Source organism: Argentina anserina, chromosome 3 (assembly GCF_933775445.1).
Source record: "Argentina anserina chromosome 3, drPotAnse1.1, whole genome shotgun sequence".
Taxonomy (NCBI): Eukaryota; Viridiplantae; Streptophyta; class Magnoliopsida; order Rosales; family Rosaceae; genus Argentina; species Argentina anserina.
The window spans coordinates 7742511-7763912 of NC_065874.1; the positions used below are offsets into that span (position 1 = coordinate 7742511).

At 36.8% G+C, this 21402-nt stretch overlaps 3 protein-coding genes across 3 annotated transcripts; all 3 read left to right on the top strand.

The window, feature by feature from the left end:
* Nucleotides 1-8543: 8543 nt before the first annotated feature.
* LOC126788242 (aspartic proteinase NANA, chloroplast-like) lies at nt 8544-11084 on the top strand. The gene is made up of 2 exons (XM_050514212.1): nt 8544-9408; nt 10182-11084. Exons 1-2 carry the CDS (start codon nt 8807-8809, stop codon nt 11005-11007), a joined length of 1428 nt encoding a protein of 475 aa, XP_050370169.1. The 5' UTR covers nt 8544-8806; the 3' UTR covers nt 11008-11084.
* An 807-nt stretch (nt 11085-11891) lies between these two features.
* Nucleotides 11892-13494, top strand: LOC126786947 (aspartic proteinase NANA, chloroplast-like). The gene is made up of 2 exons (XM_050512900.1): nt 11892-12565; nt 12666-13494. The coding sequence occupies exons 1-2, from the start codon at nt 11892-11894 to the stop codon at nt 13492-13494; spliced, it is 1503 nt and encodes a 500-aa protein (XP_050368857.1).
* A 3772-nt stretch (nt 13495-17266) lies between these two features.
* LOC126785724 (YTH domain-containing protein ECT1) lies at nt 17267-21199 on the top strand. Its single transcript, XM_050511350.1, has 9 exons — nt 17267-17709; nt 17824-17900; nt 18062-18221; nt 18312-18379; nt 18739-19176; nt 19266-19793; nt 19915-20127; nt 20211-20363; nt 20790-21199. Exons 1-9 carry the CDS (start codon nt 17661-17663, stop codon nt 20826-20828), a joined length of 1725 nt encoding a protein of 574 aa, XP_050367307.1. The 5' UTR covers nt 17267-17660; the 3' UTR covers nt 20829-21199.
* Nucleotides 21200-21402: the final 203 nt, after the last annotated feature.

Here is a 21402-nt window from a genome sequence, read left to right on the forward strand (position 1 = left end):
GGGATTAAGACATGACATGTTTTAGGGAATAAAACATGACATGTTTTAGGGATTAAAGCATGACATGTTTTAGAGAATAAAACATGGCATGATTTTAGAGATTAAAGCATGACATGATTTAGGAATTAAAGCATGGCATGTTTTAGGGAATAAAACATGACATTATAATATGAGGAAAGATGAAACTACCCTCATTCTTTCATCTATATATACATGGATTCATCTCTCAAATAAGATGACTTCTCATTTGCATTCAAGAGCCAAAACTCTACCAAAACACCACCATAAACTTCCGTCACAAATTAGTCAAGCCGTCCACCCCAAAACTATCATCATCTTCACCGAGTTTCACTTATTGCAGCCGTACCTCTAAGGTTCTTACAACGTGTCATTCTTGCAACTCATCTTCATGGCTTCGTCTATTTGTGTTAATCTACAATTTTTTGTCTATGAAGATTATAAGTTGTTGTTTATGTGAAAATATTGGTTTTTTATCTGTTTTATAATTTTCAGATTGTATTGATATTTGTTTTAGACTATACCGAATTTATGTTCTTATAATTATTGAAGTTTGTATTTGTATTGTTGTGTTCTAATCATCTTTCTCATACTTTTAGATAATTTTCAGATATGTGCATATGAATTTAGTGCTTGGATGAAGTGCCTAAGATTGTGTTTGAGTGCTAGATTCATCAACCATATTGACACAAATCGAATCATGCCCTAAGTAGGTTTGACTTGTGTTGATTAAAAGTTGTAAAAATTCTGGAAATTTACATGTGAAACCATGGTGGGTGACGCTACATATAAAACATGTCTCCAACAAAGATTTGGTGCTTAAATATAATCTTGTTTGATTTCTACTCTAAGTGTTATTGAATTCGATTGCATGCAAATTTAGATGAGGCCCTAAGTCAATCTAAATGTTAATTGAAATCTTGCATGATTAGATGATCCCCTAAGGCTCTAATTGTATTGGTGTCTAAAAAGTATGTAATTGGTCAAATTAGAATGCATGATAAGTTCAAACTTGTAATTATGTGGTGTAATGGTAAATTTGATTAAGTTTGTTAAAGAGAAGTCTTATTTCAAATAGTAGATTAGGTTTTATTTTAATAGTTAATAATCAATCTCATACCTCCCATTATTTGTTAACACTAAAAGTTTAGAGTTCCCTTCAATTCTCCGGACTGAACGATCTTTGCTTATTCTATACTAACGATGATGTTTTACAGGGTTTATTATAGATGTTTTAACCAACGCTCTATCATCTAGGCAGATTCAAGGAAGCTACCGTGTTGCTTTGAGGTGTCTCATTCACTTGGTCGTCATCCAAATCGATGGTTGGAGATGATTCGGTTGTGGAAGTAGCATCATAACTACTTGCATATGGAGATGGAGTAGTAGATAGCACCGCAACAAAAGATGGATGATCTTTAACCACTTCCCACATTTAAAGTGTGTAAACTTTTTCTTTATGGCATTATAGTAACATGATTAAACTTGTCGTTCATAATGAAAAACTTATATTAGGTACATATTTAATTACATAATTTAAACAAATTGGATAAAATAAATAATGTAACCAAATTAGATATATTAAAACAAATAATGTAAACAATACTACTATATATTTAAACAAATTAGATATATAAATTACGTAATTTAATATATATATAATCGAATAAAAATAATAATATATGATAAAATAATGTAAACTTACTTCATCCATTAACGAAGTGCTGCTAACTACACGTTGTCGTGCCGCCGCCAAACATTCGCCCCATTTTTGCAAGAGTAGCTTGAACTTGTTGTAGTGAGAAGCGAGTACGATTTGGGTCCTCGACTCCTTCGGAGATTTCTCACCCAGTGCTAGCACCCAATTTTGCATATAATCGGCAAAAATTGTCTCTCATAATTTGTCTTTCTTTTGTTTGTTACCGACGTATTCATCAATGTTATGACCACTGTTCTAAATATCCCGATATATCCTCGATATATCCCCGATATATCTCTGATATTAAAAAAACGATACGATAAGTTGCTTATCGGTCTATTATATCGGTCAACCCGAAAAATCAAGTCAAATGGCGATATATCAGGTCAAACCAAGTTTGACCCGATATATCGGTGCCATTTTTTAAATATTTTTTTAAAACCACATCGTTTTGAAAAAATAATTTAAAGAAAATGAAAATTTCGTTGATAATATTCAATGACGAGAGAGTTTATGATGAATGATCACCTTTATTTTTATTAATTAATACTATTTATGTATTTTAATTGTCAAAATAAGCAAATATTTTTTTATGAAGTTTATTTAGTAGATTTACTTCTATAAGTTTCAATTTCACAAGTTTATTTGGTATATTTTGATGTATATGTTTACAAATATATTAAATTTAATTAAAAATTAGTAAAAACGATAAATCCGATATAATCCGATATATCTCGATATATCCCCGTTATATCTTTATTTTACAAAACCGATACGATGCCGATAACCGCTATTTAGACCATTGGTTATGACAAACAAAAAAGATGCACATTTGTAAATTTTCATAAAGAAGCCAATGGGAGCTCATTGTTTTAGAAAAAAATGCTAAACTAAATGAGTGAGAAGGAGGAAGATGTGAAATTTGTTGTGCACAAATTTGTGTGAGTTGATCAATAATTGAAATAGTATTTATAGGCAAATTTTTGGGATTTTTTAACTATTTTTTTGGTTTGTTTCCGTTCTGATCACATAGTAGCTGTTGCCTATGAATCCTGACCGTTTGATCGAATTTCTGATTCAAAATGAAAGGCCCAGATTAATTAAACCGTTGGAGTTTGATTGCCCAGCCGTTAAGCCACGTGTCACCCATTCATTGGTATTTTTTCTTTTTAAAAACTCTTTTATTCACGCGTGCATTACACGCGCTTAACAGGAAAAAAAAAAAAGAGGAACGTGTCTAACGTCACCCACATTTCGTGGGCTCCGCCACACGGACGAGCAAACGCCGGAGCAAAATTTGCTCGATCGATCGCACGAGCAAACCACCTGGGTTGACTGGGCGAGCACCATTGTCACCGGTGCGAGCTCGAATCTGGGTTTGCTCGAGCAAACCCAGCGGTCCTACCTCCTGCTCGAGCAAACCCAGCGGTCCTACCTCCTGCTCGAGCACCACGGGGTGATCTGCTCGCCGGTGCAGATGAATGGGGAATGGAAGAGGTCAAACACTCCAGATAACATAACATGGCTGGATTGCGGGTACTAAGCCTCTCCGACCATCACTATCAACATGTCTAACCCTATCCGTCTCCACATCCCTACCTTGAACTATCAACTCCCCTTTGTTCATATAAGTTGCAACGTACTCGCACATCAAACGGTGATTATAAAATTATTACCAAACATATTCCATTTTCATCCTAGATATTGATTGATTCTGCAACTAGAAAAACACACCCCAAATCTTGGTTTCGTTTTATGTTTGGTTCATAGAATGTCAAACGACTTTTAAATGATGAACAGCTCAATCGATCACATAGATTATTCTCCTTCGGTGGGATTCGCTTACAACTGATATTCAGATATGTTTGTGTATTTGGGCATTAACCATTGACTTCATTGTTATATAATTGTTTGCACGCGCATTCTCAGAATTGTGTCGTCTATCTCTAATCTCTTCCAAGATTAGCAAATATTGACCTTTTCGACTTCAACACAATAATGATCGAAGTGCACACCAGTCATATATTACCAGGGTAAGTCTCTTGAAGTATATATATTCATGATCGAGAAAAATGGAAATGGACCATTACACAATTCAGCTCTATTATTTGTTTTTTTGTTTTTGGTAACTCAGCTCTATTATTTGTTTCAGTTGTATTGAAAATGTAGTGCTCTACTACTATGAGCGACTGGTTTGCCATTGTTTCAGCTTATTTCAAATGTTACAGTATTAATTATGTCTTCTTCTTTTTTTGTCTTTATCAATCTTCATGTGCTAAAAATTACAAATGCTCACAGCCTCACAGCCTATGATTTATGTTGAGCTATCCCAAACTGGCATGGACCTTAATCACCAGTCATGTTTTCTGCAATGTCAAAACGAGCTTTGAAGATCGAAATTCATATTGCCCTCATGGTGTTATGATTACACCTTTCACGTACAGTATATTCTTCTCATCAAATATAGTTTATCCTTAATTAAAATAAATAAATAAATAAAAGAGGCTTTCATGAAGTCTTACATCTGCGACGGTGTCACTAAACCGATCGAGATGGATGAATTTCGCATTTTCGGCAGACTCATAATTGCGTGATACAAATTTAACGTACTCCATTGGATCTCCAGGAAAGAATCCAATTAATTTCATGTACGTACTCTTTGAATTAGATGACGTTGTCACGCATGAATATATAGATGAGGACTACCTATCTAGGATTCTTGGGTATTTATGTATGATTCATACTTGTGAGGCAAGGGACTACGAGTACACTCCTCAATTAATAGTCTGATTGGATGTTTTAATCTGAAATTTGGAAATTTTTATATTTTATTTTATTTTTGTATTTACTAAGATGAGTAAGATCTGACGTTTCTTCTTAAAGCCATTATGGACCTTCAAAGTAGAAAATAGAAACCGTACGTACGTGGTAGAAAATTATATCAGAAAACCTCTCTGCCAACTAAGATTTAACTCTAACCTATATCGGTGTGAATGTGTGATTGGGACCTGAGTTCAATTAAGGGTTCATACTTAGTTAGGTTTGTTATAAAAATGATATATTACATATATAATTTAATAAGTTAAATTATAAATAATTATAAATCAGAAACGAAGAACACGAAAAGAAACCAAAATACCGAACGATTGGTGATTGAAGAACTAGTCGAGACATATGTGATACCACACTGTCCTTAAGACGTTTACGCCACTTCTACCGGTGCAAGGATGCTTGGCGCTTGTCTCCCAGGATATAACGACTAAACGATTATAGGAAATTGCACTCCTAACTAGAACCTTAAACGAACTCGAAAGGTACCTCTTTCTATCACCAGAGAAAAGCTAAGAATTTTGAGAGTGGGAGAGGATTGTGTTTCGAATGGGATGATTTTACAATGAAAGGATGGTGGCTATTTATACAGTGAGGATTTGCAATCAGCAATAAATAAGATGGTTGTTATAAAAATCAAAAGATCATAACATATATGAGTTACATATGTTACAAGCACTGATTTTAATTTTCAAAACCGAATTTGCGTTCCGACCCTCAATTCGGTGTTGCATTCGTGTCCGCATGTCGCATGGGCATACACGAGTTTCCCTTGTGACCTGGGATTTGCACCCCCTTGTGCGTGCGCGAGAGGGTATAAAAGGGTTTACACACTTTACAATCCATACACAACGGATTCTATATAAAGTATTTTCAACACTTCTCTTTTCCAATGTGGGACAAACACATTTCCCTTATTCTAAGTAGCCATCTTTGAGTGACGATTTCTTATTCACCCACAAACCAAATTATACAAACAAACATATGATTTTGTAGCCCTCATTATGAAGAACTCAAATCCATGTTCATCTTTGATTAATTATAAGTTTAACTTAATTAAATTAATCATTTGAAATTTGATTTTAAATGATTTTTCTAACCATTTTCCAACAAGGTTCTTACTAACTCGGCTACATGTGGTGCTAATTAAATAAAGTACGAAGATCTTATATTTAGACTTGTTATGATTGAGTTTATGGGGTCATGCTCTAATCCCATTGCGTTCCAGACATAAAACCAGTTTTTGTCTTTTTGATAAGCGCTAGGGTTTATATCGTATATTGTATATAAGAAAAGAAATTTGAATGAAGCGATTCTAAACATAATTTCACATTAAAAGAATCAAAATAAAAATCATCTAAAATAATGCAATTGTCGATCATAAGTTTTTCTTTCTCATATGTCTCGTATTTGCGTCATTTGTGTAAAGTTCTAATCAAACAATTTTAGTTTTCATGCCAACTTAGATGCTTAAGCGATGCTTGCTTTGTTAGCTTGTAGGCTTCAATTAACAATTGTGCTCAAGTTATGTTCAAAATTGATCTTTGACAAAGGAGTTCAAGCCCCTCATATTTATATTATGACATGACCATTTCTCCCCAAACAAATTAGAAAACAAGAACACCGATCTTAACTAGAGTAAAAATCGAATCAATATCATCATGTATACAAAAGAATAAGGACACACATTTACAACAAGCATTTACTTTCATCCAGCTGGCCACGTTGTGCTAGTCAAATATTGCTACTCTTTCATTTGATATATATATATATAATATATCACTCTTCTATTAAAATATTCCTTTTTTAGTCTTTTAAAGAGATATGTCATTTGACCAACTTCTTAATCACATTTCAACGTCTATACCGTTTAATATTTAGATTTTAATGTGTAAATCACTTATATAAAATTTCAGCTAAAATTGAAGTGCTTAAGACATTCAAAGTTGGGATTTAAACTTATAAATATAAACGGTTCAAGTTTGACAGATTTGATTTGTTCATTGTTTTCACCAAGTTTGATACCTTAACGATCATTATTTTGGTTGAAATTTTATAGAAATGATTTATACATTAAATCTTAAAAGTTGAACTGTGAAGATATGAAAATGTCATTCAAAAGTTGATGAATAAGTTATCCTTTTTAAAATACATAAAAAATGGATCCTTGGTGGAATGGCTATATATATATATATATATATATATATATATATATATAATCTTCTCTGCTATGGTGGTCCGCACCGTACGTATTCACCGATTCCGGCGACAGCAGCCACAACGGCGGCGCGGATAAGCACATCTGCACTCCCCACCACCCGGCGATCCCGTCTGTGTCGGTCGGAGCTTCATCGGCGACCCACATCGGCCAGAATCACGAAATCACCAGAATTTGTAGATTCCGGCCGCCGTGGGTCGCCGATTGAGCTCCAACCGGCACATACGAGATTGCCGGGAGGTAGGTAGTGTGGTTGTCATGGTTCGCCCCGCCATTGCGGTCTTCTGTCGCCGGGATCGACGAATCCGCACGGTGCAGACCACCGTAGCAGAGAAACCTTGTATATTTATATATTTATATATATAGCCCTTCTTGGCTGCGGAGGTCCGCACCACTGTTTTAGTGCGGATTTCCATTTTTGCACCACTTTCCGATCGAATGTTCTCATCTCCACCGTCTAGTATCTAGATAATATTGTGTAGATCATCTCTGCAAAATTTCAGCCAATTTGATTATCGCTAAGGCTCTCAAAATTTCGTTTTTCTGTTAAAAACATGAACGGTTCATGTTTGACAGAATTCAGTCCGTCCATTTGTTTTTCGATTTTGAGGACCTTAACGATCACCACATTGGCTGAAAATTTGAAGAGATGATCTACACAATATTATCTAGATACTAGACGGTGAAGATGAGGAAATTCGACCGAAAAGTGGTTTAAAAATGGAAATCCGCACCAAAACCATTGGTGTGGACCTCCTTATTTGAGAATATATATATATATATATATATATATATATATATATATATAACCTACTAAATCAACCTTCCATTCGATTTTATTAGTGTCACGTTACAAGACACATCAATTCAAACCATGTCAGTCCAACATGAATAAACAATAACCAAGAAAAAATCTAGCTGTACCCTGCATTCATCCTCAGGCACAATTATTTCGTGATCTCTAAAATTATCAGAGAGTAGGTAGGTTTCCTTGATTTAGTTCAATAATGTAGGTTCGCAAACTTCTTTATTTAGAAACGAGATGGTTATATGATAAGACTGAACATCAAAATTTTATAGAGTACGTTATAAATTTGAGTGATACAATACACAGTGAAGATGGTGAGTGCATCGAATTTAGTCGATACATTTCTATTTTTTATATTATCAATCAATATCAAATGTGAAAACTACCGTTAAGATCGCCCTAGCCAAGAAATTATGGAGCTGCAATGACTATATATATAGAGCTCCGATCACAACTTAGAAAATCATGTAAGAACTCTTGTCCTCTCAATCGATATTTGCTTGCTCTCCAATGCTCTTAGAAAATCATGTAACAACTCTTGTCCTCGCAATAGATATTTGCTTGCTCTCCAATGCTCTTAAAAAATCATGTAACAACTCTTGTCCTCTCAATAGATATTTTCTTTCTCTCCAATGCTCTTAAAAAATCATGTAACAACTCTTGTCCTCTCAATAGATATTTGCTTGCTCTCCAATGCTCTGTTTTGATATGTTTAACTATTAAGTGGGGTTTAATTTCAATAACTAATCATGCATGTGAGACAGAGCATTGACAAGGCTAGATATATTAATTATGTGTGTGTAGACATTTACAATATCACATATTACTATATTCCTTTATACCATCATAAATTTATGAGGTGAGAAACCGTACAAAAATGAAATCAGAAAAGCTTGTGTTTAATGGTTGCACAAAAGCTTTATATATAGTTAGCACTTAGCAATGCTCCAACACCAGAACTTATTAAAGGCGCCTCTCTTTATGGTTTCAACCTCACATTACCTTCTCCTTTTCTAGTTTCTCTGTGATCCAATCCCTCTCATCTTCTTCTAGAATTCTTCTGCTTGTTACAACAAAGTGTGTACCTAAACTGAAAGATATAACCCCAAAACTTCCCAACCACACCAGACTGTTTCTCCTCTAATTCAGTTCTCTATCTCCTAGCCCTTTTTCTAGCTCTGTTTCCTCTGTGTTCTTGTGCCATTTAATTTCGGGTGGTAAGCTCATTGCCACGATGAGGGGAAGGACAAGCTCATTCCTCTTCATCATCTTCCTGCTCTCTGTCCTTAATGGGATTCTCTCTGTTCGTTCCTTTCTCAACGATGAACCCATGAAATTGGAGCTCATTCACAGGAACTCTTTGCGTGACGAAATGCCGAAAACGCAGCTAGAACTCATCCAAGAGCTCCAGCGCCACGACCTCATTCGCCACCAGATGATCTCCCGCAGGGGGCAACACCACCATCATCACATTTCAACTGGCATAAGGAGATTTGCACTGGAAAAAGCCTCCATTGCAATGCCGTTGAGTTCGGCTTGGGATTTCGGTACGGGGCAGTACCTCGTTCAGATTAAAGTGGGAACACCATCACAGAGGTTCCTGTTGATTGCAGACACAGGGAGTGACTTGACATGGATGAGGTGCAAGTATGGATGCGGTGGGAAATGTGGGTTGAAAAGGGCAAAGTTGAAGAAGAACAAGAAGAAGGTGTTTCGTCCCGCTCAATCTTCAACCTTCAAAACTATCCCTTGCTCATCTGATATGTGCAAGTTCGAGCTTGACTTTTCTCGCAAAGAATGTCCGACCCCATCAAGCCCTTGCAAATATGATTATAGGTAAACATTTACCAACTCTATCTCTTTCTATCAATCTCACTCTGTTTTTGAACTCACATTGTGTAAAACTTAATCTACTTCCGAGCTGTGAGATTTTAGAGTATCCAACCCAAATTGCGTAGACAATCATCAAACGAAAGTAAAGGTCTTGGTTAGGATTATGTTTTCTGTGTAGGACAGAGGTCGACTTCGTGTTTAAAACCCTACCTAAAATTTTGTTACAACTTGTCTTCATTGGAGTGTGTTTGGTTTAGATGTCATGTGTTGTATGTAACTATCCTCATCACCATTAATATTGGTCATGGACTCATGGACCATCCTGGTTATGGCTAAATGGAGACAGTAGTAAGTCTGACATAATCTCATAGTCTATTGTACTAGCAAGTCAAGATGAACAGGTTGAGATGGCTGTAGTGGGCTGTCCCAAATTCACTGGCTGCAGGAGATGTAGGTGAGAGCAGAAAGATTTAAATGTCAGTTATTATTAGTAGTTGAGCATCACATGAGCCACATTTTTGCACCAAACATAAGATCATTTTGCCCTTGCTATCATCTATTTGCGGCTCCAATAGCCTCGACGCTATTTCCAGTCGAAATGTTTGGTTTCAAACTTGATACGTTTTGTTGTCTAAGGTCCTGTTAACTTAAGCTCTTAGTTAACATGAGAGATGCATATTTCCATTTCATTTTATGTACCTTTAAGGAACAATGGCTATACACATCCTCTTATACATTGTTAGCTCCTAATCTACATGGGTAATCAATTTCACAAGGTACGCAGAAAACTCTGGTGCATTGGGATTCTTTGCGAATGAGACGATAAGAGTACCCCTTACGAATGGTAGGAGAGCAAAGCTGAATGATGTGCTAATTGGCTGCACAGAGACCATCGAGGGACCTAAAGAGGCAAGCATCCGGGCAGGTGATGGGATATTGGGTTTAGGGTTAGGGAAGCACTCATTCGTCGGAAAAGCTGCTTCAAACTTGGGTGACAAGTTTTCCTATTGCCTGGTTGATCACATGAGCCACAAGAATGTGTCAAGTTATCTCACATTTGGTAGACTTGCTGAACCCGCAGAGCAAAAGAACATGATTTACACAAAGCTTGCTTTCGGTGGCCCTAAAATCGGCCCATTTTACGCTGTGAACTTGGCGGGGATATCAATTGAGGGTAAAATGCTAATGATACCAGATGAAGTGTGGACTGAAAATCGTGGCGGTGGAACAATCGTTGATTCAGGCACAAGCCTCACATTTCTATCCATGCCAGCTTACATACCTGTCATGGAGGAATTGACAAGGGCTTTGTCCAAGTACGAGAAAATATCATTGGACGCATTCGAGTTCTGCTTCAACTCCACTGCTTACCAAGAGTCTTCGGTGCCTAGATTCGCAGTTCATTTTGCCGATGGAGCTAAATTTGAGCCCCCAGTGAAGAGCTATGTTATTGATGTTGCAGTACAGACAAAGTGTCTAGGGTTTCTGTCAACTTTGTTTCCTGGAACCATAGTTATTGGCAACATAATGCAGCAAAATTATTTGTGGGAATTCGATTTGCGGGAAGGTAAATTGGGATTTGCTCCTTCAAGTTGTACCTAGTATTTTGTTGAGAATGGGATTCATTGTAAGTGATGTGCTCACATTTGTAATTCTTTTCCCGTTCCCTTCTTTCTCTTTCTCTTTCTCTTTCTCTTTCTCTTTCTCTTTCTTCTTCTATGTATATGTGTGTGTACGTATTACATTCAGTGCAGTTCTTCTTGCATCGTACCTTTTGTGCTTGCTTTTACATAATTGGTTACTGCCGGCTTTGCCATTGCTCCACAGCACTACCCTTTGCTTGCGTTGCATGCAAGGCATTGCTCTTGCGCTGGCCTTAGCCTTGTATGCATGTCATTGCTCCATTACATTGGTATTGCCCTTAATTGGTCTTACGTACTCTGCGGCAATATTGGCGGATTGGCCTTGCCCCTTGCATGCATGACATTACCCTTGCTTGGCTTTGCTCTATTCCTTTGTTCCTTGCATGCATGACATTGTCTTTGCTTGCGTGAAAATAGTTAGAATAGTTTTCCTTGATCTTAATTGTGAATACGTGACAATTTCTATTGAGACCAAACGTACACATGCGCGCAAGAGTATGGATCTCGATCTCATATCCTTAATTCCATTTATGAAAAGTGGGGAGGTTATTTAATACTTTCATTAAGATTGTCAAAATAACTGGTTTCACCAAAAATAACAACATTATATTTGATAATTAAGTTGGATCGCGGTCTTGTAAAGTGAACGATACAGAATATGGATGCGATATGCATGTAACAGTGAACACAGATTACCTCGATCTTTTTTTGGTAAGAAAAACTGGATCTCATGCATTTACCTGACTCCGTACCACAGTCTAAAATTAACTAGCTTCATTGCTCTTGCACCTCGCCCTTATTTTAGATTATTCCATTTCTACATTATTTTTGCATTCTCTCTCCATGGTTTCATCCCAGAAATTTGGGCAAATGATGAAGGGGAAGACACCCAGTTCGTTCCTCTTCATCGTCTTATTGCTTTCCATCGTCGTCATCAATGGCGATGGGTCTCTCTTTGTTAACTCAAACCCTAGTCATGACGAAGATGATTCCATTACATTCGATTTAATCCACAGGGAGTCTCCCAAATGGCCTGGGAATGAAGACCAGCCTCCCAAAAGCCAAAGAGAAATCATCAAAGAGCGACACCTCCGTGACATTAAACGCCAGCAAGCGAAAGAGGTCACATACCCGCTACGAAAGGATGGCGCCGGTATCAAATTGAAGGTGGAGTCGGGTGCAGATATAGAACTTGGGGGCTACCTGGCGGAAGTTTACATCGGAACACCTCCCCGGAAATTGACGTTGCTTTTAGATACAGCGAGTGATATCACATGGCTCAATTGCAAATATGACTGTAACGATTGTCTTCATGCACGACATAGAGACAATTTTTATGGAAAACACGAACGATACTATACAGGAGAAGGAAAAAAAAGCGTCCGAGTATTTCAGGCCGATCGATCTTCGACTTTCAAGCCTGTACCGTGCAGTACTATTCAGTGCCGTGCGCTAAGGGAAATGGGGTCAGTGGGTTTCTGCCCTTCTCCATCTGCGCATTGTATGTATAATATGAGGTACGTTCTTCCCACATTCCTGACATAAAAATATTTATGTCCGATCCGCATCGAATTAACGAGTCCAACCAATTTTCCTTTCTGGTTCTATTTTCATTAGCTACTTGGGAGGGGATATTGCAGCAGGTTTCTTCGGCGAAGACATTGTAAGAGCACCCCTCACTACAACCGGGAGGTCTCTGAAGCTGAAACATATGGTCATTGGCTGCACAGAGACGGTCGTTAAGCTAAACAAAGTTGATGGCATATTGGCTTTAGGATTTTCCGTTAGCTCGTGGGCAGATAAAGCTAGTAGAAACTTCGGTCCCAAGTTCTCTTATTGCCTGATGGATTTTGCAAGCCACATGAACGTGACGAGTCATATCACATTTGGTCCCAACAATAAGGTTGCATCGCACGCCCCTATGATTCACACCAAATTTTTTCTGCCGAATCCTGGTCATTATGGCGTGGACGTAACCGGCATATCCGTTGGGGGGAAAATGCTAGACATACCAGAGGAAATATGGATATACAGTAACGTTACTGGTGGGGGGACAATCATCGATTTAGGTTCAAGCAATGCATGGCTGTCTGAGCCAGCTTACGAGGCTGTTATGGCTGAATACAGAAAGGTCTTCTCAAAATATCAAAAAATAATAACAGACCCGGCAGATATCCCATTTGAGTTATGCTTCAAGGCACCAAACATAGATTATTCTTCTGTGCCAAAACTCGCATATCATTTTTTAGATGGAGCTGTATTTGAGCCACCAGTGAAGAACTTCGTTGCTGAAACTACACCGGGGAACGGAGAAACATGTGTTGCCATTGTCAAGTCTAACACTTACACTGGCACTCTGATTGGCAACGTAATGATGCAAAACTACCTGTGGGAGTTTGATTTGGAGGAGCAGACAGTCGGTTTCACTCCTTCCAAATGCGCCTAGTTTTCTAATTGTTCATTTTGGACTAATTAATTCATCTACTACTGTACTTGAAATTGTAATTCTATCTTTTTCTATATTATATGTAACTTGCGTAGTATATTAATTTATTTGTTCATTTTCTAGCCCCTTCTTTCAATTCGCTTGCTTTCAGATATTATATGCCTCAAACAAATCTTGAACTCATAATTAAGTTTAATATCAGAGTTAGTATATAGCTAGGGCAGTAACAGCTGAAACTGGAAATCTGATTTGTCTTCATCGCGAGGGCTTCATAAGGAAGCTCGTGCGGGATTGAAATTTAACGGTACCGAACATGAGCGTGCATGCATATCGTAATTGGTTGATTAGCTTTCTTTATAGGAGATGTTGATATATAACATCTCCAGCAAATACCAGCTACTATTAAATTTAATATTAGCTAGATTAACTACAAATTTAGCTATATTTAATCTAATATTGCATCAATTGCAATCTCAAAGTTAATGAAAGTTACGGTATCCTCTATATTAAGTGGTAACTTCTGCAATCAGGAGAATATTACTGAGTGATCGTTAAACCACCTAGAATCACGATGACCTGCTAACAGGATTTTGACGACTTCGCCACAGAAAACTCGAACTCATGCATGTAATTTGCATAAATTTGTATTGATCGGTATATATTTCCTAGTTAATTTCCTACCGACGAACTTGATTCATCCTTGGGCGTATATTATTGATTTGGTCTTTCTAGCTAGCTAGCTCTTTCTTTAGTTAAACCGTTAAGGTTAGATGTATTAATTTCTTGTATCATAAATTCAATCATGTTCACTGTCGAAGTTCATAACTTTAAACGCAAGAAAAGTCCAACGATCGGGTTTGGAACTTTGATGGTATCGGCTATCGGGCTTTACCTAGTTTTGTTTACTATGAAGTGTGAACAGTGTGGACACACTGACACACAAAATGGTATACATCTCATGCATGAAGATTAATCTATCACTAGATATATAACTTCTTATTTTATACGTACAGGTTGAAGAAATCCTATATAGACGTGTTTGTTTTGGCTAAAGGCGTAAAGGGACATGCATGTTTGTCTTCAAATGTAAATATTGCGTGCCTATAGCTTGTATGATAGCATATCACCTAATTAATTGAAATCAAGTTCAACATACCTTGGTGCAATTCATACGCAAGCGAAATTATATAACCCTATTTATTTGGATTTGCAACATTGACATCCCAGATTCATATGCAGAACTTTGGTCAATTACACCATCTTTTGTATTGCAATTTTCAGATAGCCTTTATATCTGTATATATGATATTAAATGAAGGCTCTAATTGATTGGTTCGCTAACTTCTTTCTTTTTTTTGTTTTTTTTTTCAGAAGAATAATGTTACTAGTAATGAATTGAAAGACTACAAGGGGTTAGGACAGAGCTACTATCATGAGGAACAAATCGTCGATAGGATAGGTACGTAAATGTCCACATAGACTTCTCAACAATGGAGTCAAGAGCCAAGCTGATCCCGACCCGGACTATGTAAACGGATGATTTAACTACAAAGCCTCTTTATCTTACGCAAGCCGATGAGCAACAAATTTACACGATGAGAACTGAACGAGATTGACAATTCAGGAAAGCGAACTTCATCTAAATTCTAAGATTAATATTGATCCTGAAGGGCGCGCACAGATTATAGTGAGAGCTAATTTGCGTCGAGAGTGCCCTTATTAAGATTATACCAAATATTTCCAGGTCGAATAATCGGACGTCATCCTTTTGCAATCTAAGTGTGAACCTTTCTCACTAGAAATTTCACACTATTGTTGGAGTTCAAATCACGTACATTTTATCATATACAAAAAATTATATGTCAATATAACAATACACGTGTAGGCATGTCATAACTCACAAAGCCAAACGTGGCGTTATTCTCTCTCCTAAAGTTTGGTTTGTATTAATAGAGACTGGCCTATATATGTGTCGACCATCGTTTCAAATTAATGGATGTAAATGGATCGATGTGTTGGCTCGCTTGCTAGCTCATAATTCTCATATCTTACCCAGTAGAGTACGTTGTACGTGGATTAGCAGACATTGACAAATTAATGCCGTACGTATATGCATGCCTCTTCTTCTTCGAGCTTCTAGTGCCACTCCTATCTGTCTTTTCTCTTAAATATGCAAGCACGGACTATTCAGCCATTTCAAGACTATACTATTCAGCTTAATAATCTGAGTTTGTCATTTCAAAAGAAGCCTTAGCCCTTAAGCATGCTAGCTAGCTTTGGTGGCACCTATATAATATCCAAACACCAGATCGATTCGATTTCAACTCTCAGATCGATGACTTTCGGCAAATAACTTTTAGCAAACTAGTTAGTCGACTATTGATTGATTTCATTCATCAAATTTCTTTTCTGTTTATATATTTATGTCATTGTTATTGTTCTAGGTAAGGTGGCAAATTATTATAAATGTAATTAAGTACTGGTTAGAAAAAGATGACAAAGATGGGAGGATAAACCATATCCATGTTCTAGGGAAATTTCTCAGTACCTGCAAGTGCAACTTATAAACAATTAGCTGTAGATCTTTTTTTCTAGGGATCCCCTCCTCGATCTCTATTTCTTATTGCTCTCTGTATTGTGCTACAAGTAGGTCTTTACTGTAAGGCATCATATATGCCATATAAGTCTGATTTAGTAGGCATATATAAAGAAGGAGCTTGGTATATATAAAGGCCTCATGATCATGCAACTATTTTAGGATGTGGCATCTCTACCGGGGCATGTGGATCGTTGTGTTATATATTCTCATCATTATTGATTAAAGAAATGGAATGATTGATAAATGTTTGGTTTGATTCCTCATTTGTTTTTAGCAATTTGGTGAGATTTAGCTTTCTTGATCTATGCATGTGTAGAACCTTCTGAGCACATAGTCATCAGTCATCACTACTATATTCATATGGCCCGGTCCATTACAGCAGCACTATTTACAGTCTTGGAGACAAAGGTAGCCTAATGGTACCCTTTAAGAAAGACGCAAACTATTGAATTTCGATTTAGTTAACGATAGATCGAGTTTTATTATCATCAATAATCATGCATCAAATCGTGAATACTTATATCGTAACTTGTATCATAATAAGTACTAATAATATAAATTATTACTGAGAAAGATATTAGAATTTGCAATAACAAGTAGTACAAGAAAAAGAAAAGAACATGGATGATGAAGAGTGCGCATGCACACAATATTAGTAGAGAATGGTATGGATGGTGGAAGAGGCGTGTGCAAGCATTGATATTCTAGAGGCCATAATCAATTGAATGGTATCCATTTTTCCACCAAATAAAATAAGAATTATAGAGTTGGGATGAAATGACAATGACACCATGATAGTTACATGCAGAACTCCAAAATACATATAAGTAAATAACTAATTAATAATTAGAGAATAATTAAAGAAGTTATCTTACTGATAAGTTGGTAACAAGTTGGGTTATTAATGAGTAATGAGATGAGATTATGAATAACTAGAGGGAACCCATAAAAGGGTTGATGATAGAAAATAGAAAGATTCCACAAATAACCAAGGACACTAACTAGAACAAGTACAACCAGAAAATATATATATTGCAAAAACTAAATTGATCAATATCATACAAGAAAAAAGATGGTAGACGTGGACGCCTCAACACCGTCCGTTTGTCATACAAGTATTGTTGAAGCTGTTTGACTTTACCCTCTCTGTCTCTGTTAAGCTTGTTGGTCTTTTTGTTCTTCTTGTTTTAAAGCTTTGAGCAAAACCAGAAACCAATTTTCTCTCCTCATTTTTTCAGGTCCTTATTTGTCTTCTGTCTTTGTGATTGTTGTTGGTTTCTTCTGTTCCTGAGTTTATATCCTTCACCTGTTTATCTATATCACAAAAGAAAACAAAGAAGGTTAAATATAGGAGTGATAGCTAGATAGATTTCAGAGTGCCATTTTTATAGGCTCTTTTCTTGTGGCTGTGTCATAGATAGACAGATATAGACAGATTATATCCCCTTGAGTGAACACAAGATTCTCTCTTTTGTTCATCAACACCAAAAATATCTATTCTTTTCTTGGTTTTATTTTTAGTTGATTTTATTTGATCAATTCAAAGGTCTCTACTTTCTTTCTGGCCATGGCTGCTCCTCAATTTGAACTACACAACCCTCATCCTCATCAGAAAAGTAATCTTCTCTTCTTTTATAGTTCTTTTATTTTCTTCTGAATTTGTTAAAGAAGATGTTGGTGATGTTTTGTTGATTCAGCCTTGACTCTGTTCTTCATATTTGTGTGATCAGCTCCCAAACAAGAAGAAGGGAAAGAAAAGGAAGCAAACCCAGATGTTCAATCCACAGAGTCCTTCCAATCCAATCTGGTATGATCCCAATTCTTTTATTTCATTGCTTAAATAATTTGTCCAAGTGTTTAGGCCTAAAGCTTAATGTTTCAGGATTAAATTCTAATGAAATTGCTGTGATTCTCTTGTTATTTTTCATCATAACTAATTTGTGAAAATGTGTTTGTGTGTTTCTAAAGGCTCTTAGCAAGGATGGAAGCTCATCTGATGCAGCATCTTGCATATCAACTGCAGGAGATACAACTGCTAGTGTGAAAAAAGGTGATGCAGATGTAGATGCAGATTATGAATCCGTGGCTTCCTATCCAACCACCGCCTATTATGGATATAGCTATCCAGGTTTGCTACAGATTCTCATATTCATTTTCTTGTTTTCTTACTCCTATGATGACCTGACCTTCATGTCTAAAACTTTGATCATGCTTACAGGTAGTTATGATATGGAAAACCAAGGATACTATGTCGGTGGAAGTACCGGGATGGAAGCTCAATACCCTGTAAGTACTTCTATTTACATGCGATCGATGTTTGTTGATTCAAAGTAGGGTTTTTTTCACTTTGCACTTAACTGTTTACAAAGTCTGAAATCATCTTACCGTGAATATGGTGTCTTAGTGGGATTAAATCTGGCAAAAAAGGCCCATATTCATGGTAACATGAAATTCAGAGAACATCGCAGATCCTGCAATTCGGGTTAAGTTCTGTTTCTATAAAAATGATATTGAGACTTTTGGTTGATGCAAAGTTTTGTTAGCCCTTTAAATTACAGTATGTTAGCTTAGTGCTAGTGTTCTGCTGGACACCAGCATTTTGAGATTTATAACAGATTGATCTTATAGTCACTATTGCTTTTTAGGTCATGCAAGCAGATAATGGCTCTTTTGTCTACTTGATGCCAGGATTTCAGCCTGGCTATGATCCGTACATGCAATACCTGCCCATGACTACAATCAGTAGTGATGGACAATATGTTGGTCAGCAAATGTATTCACCGATCAGCCCCATATACCAATCTCCTATCAATTCTCCTGGATATAATATTCCCTCTCCTCTTTCTTATGGGGAATTAAGCCCAACAACCTACTTGTGGGATCCTTCTCTTATCGGAGATGGAACATATGGAAATGGCTATAATGGAGTTTTAGAAACACCGACTTCTAAACCAAATTTCTCATCCCCTAGTCACACTCATGCTCCGTTCTCTAAATCGTTTACACCACCTTCAGGGAATGCTCCTTCTGAGGCTAAGAGCTTGGGCTACGGTGCACGAAATCAGCCAAAATCAGTAAACAAGGTAAAGTTAATTCTTCTGTCATATGATAGCATATCATATTTGTCCTCATCTGGGGCAATTTTTGATGGTTTGTTCATGATGACTTTTAGGCCTCACTGCATCCTCCGGCTCTCCAATCAGAAGCAGCAGCCAAAGGGTACTATTCCGTTGCAAATTTTCCTGTCTATAACCAAGGGACAGGTGGTTTGATGTATCCAAACAATTCATTAAAAGCAAATCCAAAGAGTTGGGGTGTTCCTGAGAAGCTGAAAACAAGAAGTAAGGCTAATACTACTAGAGATATGAATTTTTTTAGTGAAAAGAACAATGGTCCCAGAACAACCAATCCTAAAGGCACCTTAGTCTCCACAAGTGACAAGGATAATGGAAAATGTGACAACACAAACTCTATTATCAGGAAGGAGCAGTACAACCTTCCTGACTTTCCAACCAAATATGAGCAGGCTCTTTTCTTTGTTATCAAATCTTACAGTGAAGATGATATTCATAAGAGCATTAAGTACAATGTATGGGCTAGTACTCCTAATGGCAATAGGAGGCTGGACAATGCTTACCAAGATGCACAAGAGAATGCAGCACAGAAAGGCTGCAAATGTCCTGTATTCCTCTTCTTTTCGGTAATTTAACCATCATTTTGATTCAGAAGTTTACGGCTGCTTATTTATATTTATTAGGCCTTTGTGTCTCATTTCCATATCTGTTTTTTTTTTCCTCACTGTATTTTTACTCTGGATTCAGGTTAATGCAAGTGGTCAGTTCTGTGGAGTAGCAGAGATGGTTGGCCGTGTTGATTTTAATAAGAACATGGATTTCTGGCAACAGGATAAGTGGAATGGTTATTTCCCAGTCAAGTGGCATATCATAAAAGATGTTCCAAATCCCCAGTTACGACATATAATACTTGAGAATAATGAAAACAAGCCTGTGACCAATAGTCGAGACACACAAGAGGTATGCATTAACATCTCGTTGTCAAGTATTATTTGATTTCAGCATGAGCGGCCATATAATGTGAGTTTATCTTGTATATTCAGGTCAAATTCGTTCAGGGTATTGAAATGTTGAGCATTTTCAAAAATCATTTGTCAAAGACATCGATATTGGATGACTTTGATTTTTATGAAAACCGTCAGAAAGTGATGCAGGAGAAGAGGATCAGGCAGTCTACACCATACTATGATTTGCAGGTTTGCTATTTGCTTCTACTCTTTAATTCATGCTTTTCAGTAAACCTTTCCTAGTTTCTATATTGGCATCTCCAGTCACAAGCATGTAACTTTTTTTTTGGACCATACAGCATATTATTGGGGATTGAGAAGGATATAGGAATCATGGATTATTGAGATATTAGTGTTAGGATGTAAAGATGATTCTGCTTAGTTACAGAATGATTTACTAGAAAGCAGGGTACCTTATTCAATATAGTGGATTAGGTATGATGCCCTTGATATTTATGAATGTAGGAGAACTTTATTCTATTCTTTGCTTACAGGATCATCACTATGATTTAACATTTTGGGGTTTAAGAAATTATCACATTTTGATGTAACATACTTCTCTGCATAATTTGTGCCTCCTGAGATGCTGAGTAGAGTTGTGATTCTTTGTTGCAGCACAAAATCGAAAAATTAACAATTACTGCTTCGGAGTAAGAAAGGTTACAGGCAATAGAAGGAAAGGAGCACTGAACACTATTCACCTGAAGATGGCACGATTGTTTCTTATGAACCTCAAGAACTTGGTTGATATGGTTCTTCCTTTTTTCCGTCTCTTGCCTACTTGCTTTAGTCCTTTCAGCACAAGTGTCCTCCAGGGCCTCAGTCTTCCTCTCCTTTGCTGAATGTAATTGTAAAAAGAAAGAAAAAAGAGAAGAGTTTCTGGTAGTTTCCATTTCTCGACAGGTCTCTCAAGCGAGAGAATAAATTGTTTTTCCTTTTCATGAAGACAAATGGCTGCATATAGCTAGTCATGTAGCCCAAAAAGGTTGTACACATGCATAAAAGAACCACAGAAGATTCAATCCCGTTTCAACTTCTAAATTAGCTTTACAAAATCATCCAAGTACATTTTCCTCATAGAAGGTTCTTGATTTAACAAAGTAGTCATTACTGCCGAGATATGGTACGAGGTGCAGTAATCATAAGAGTTAGGAGATGCAGTAATCATAGAATAGAAACACGAGCGAAGATTTGAAGAAAAAAAAATCGTAAGAGCAGAGCCTACATA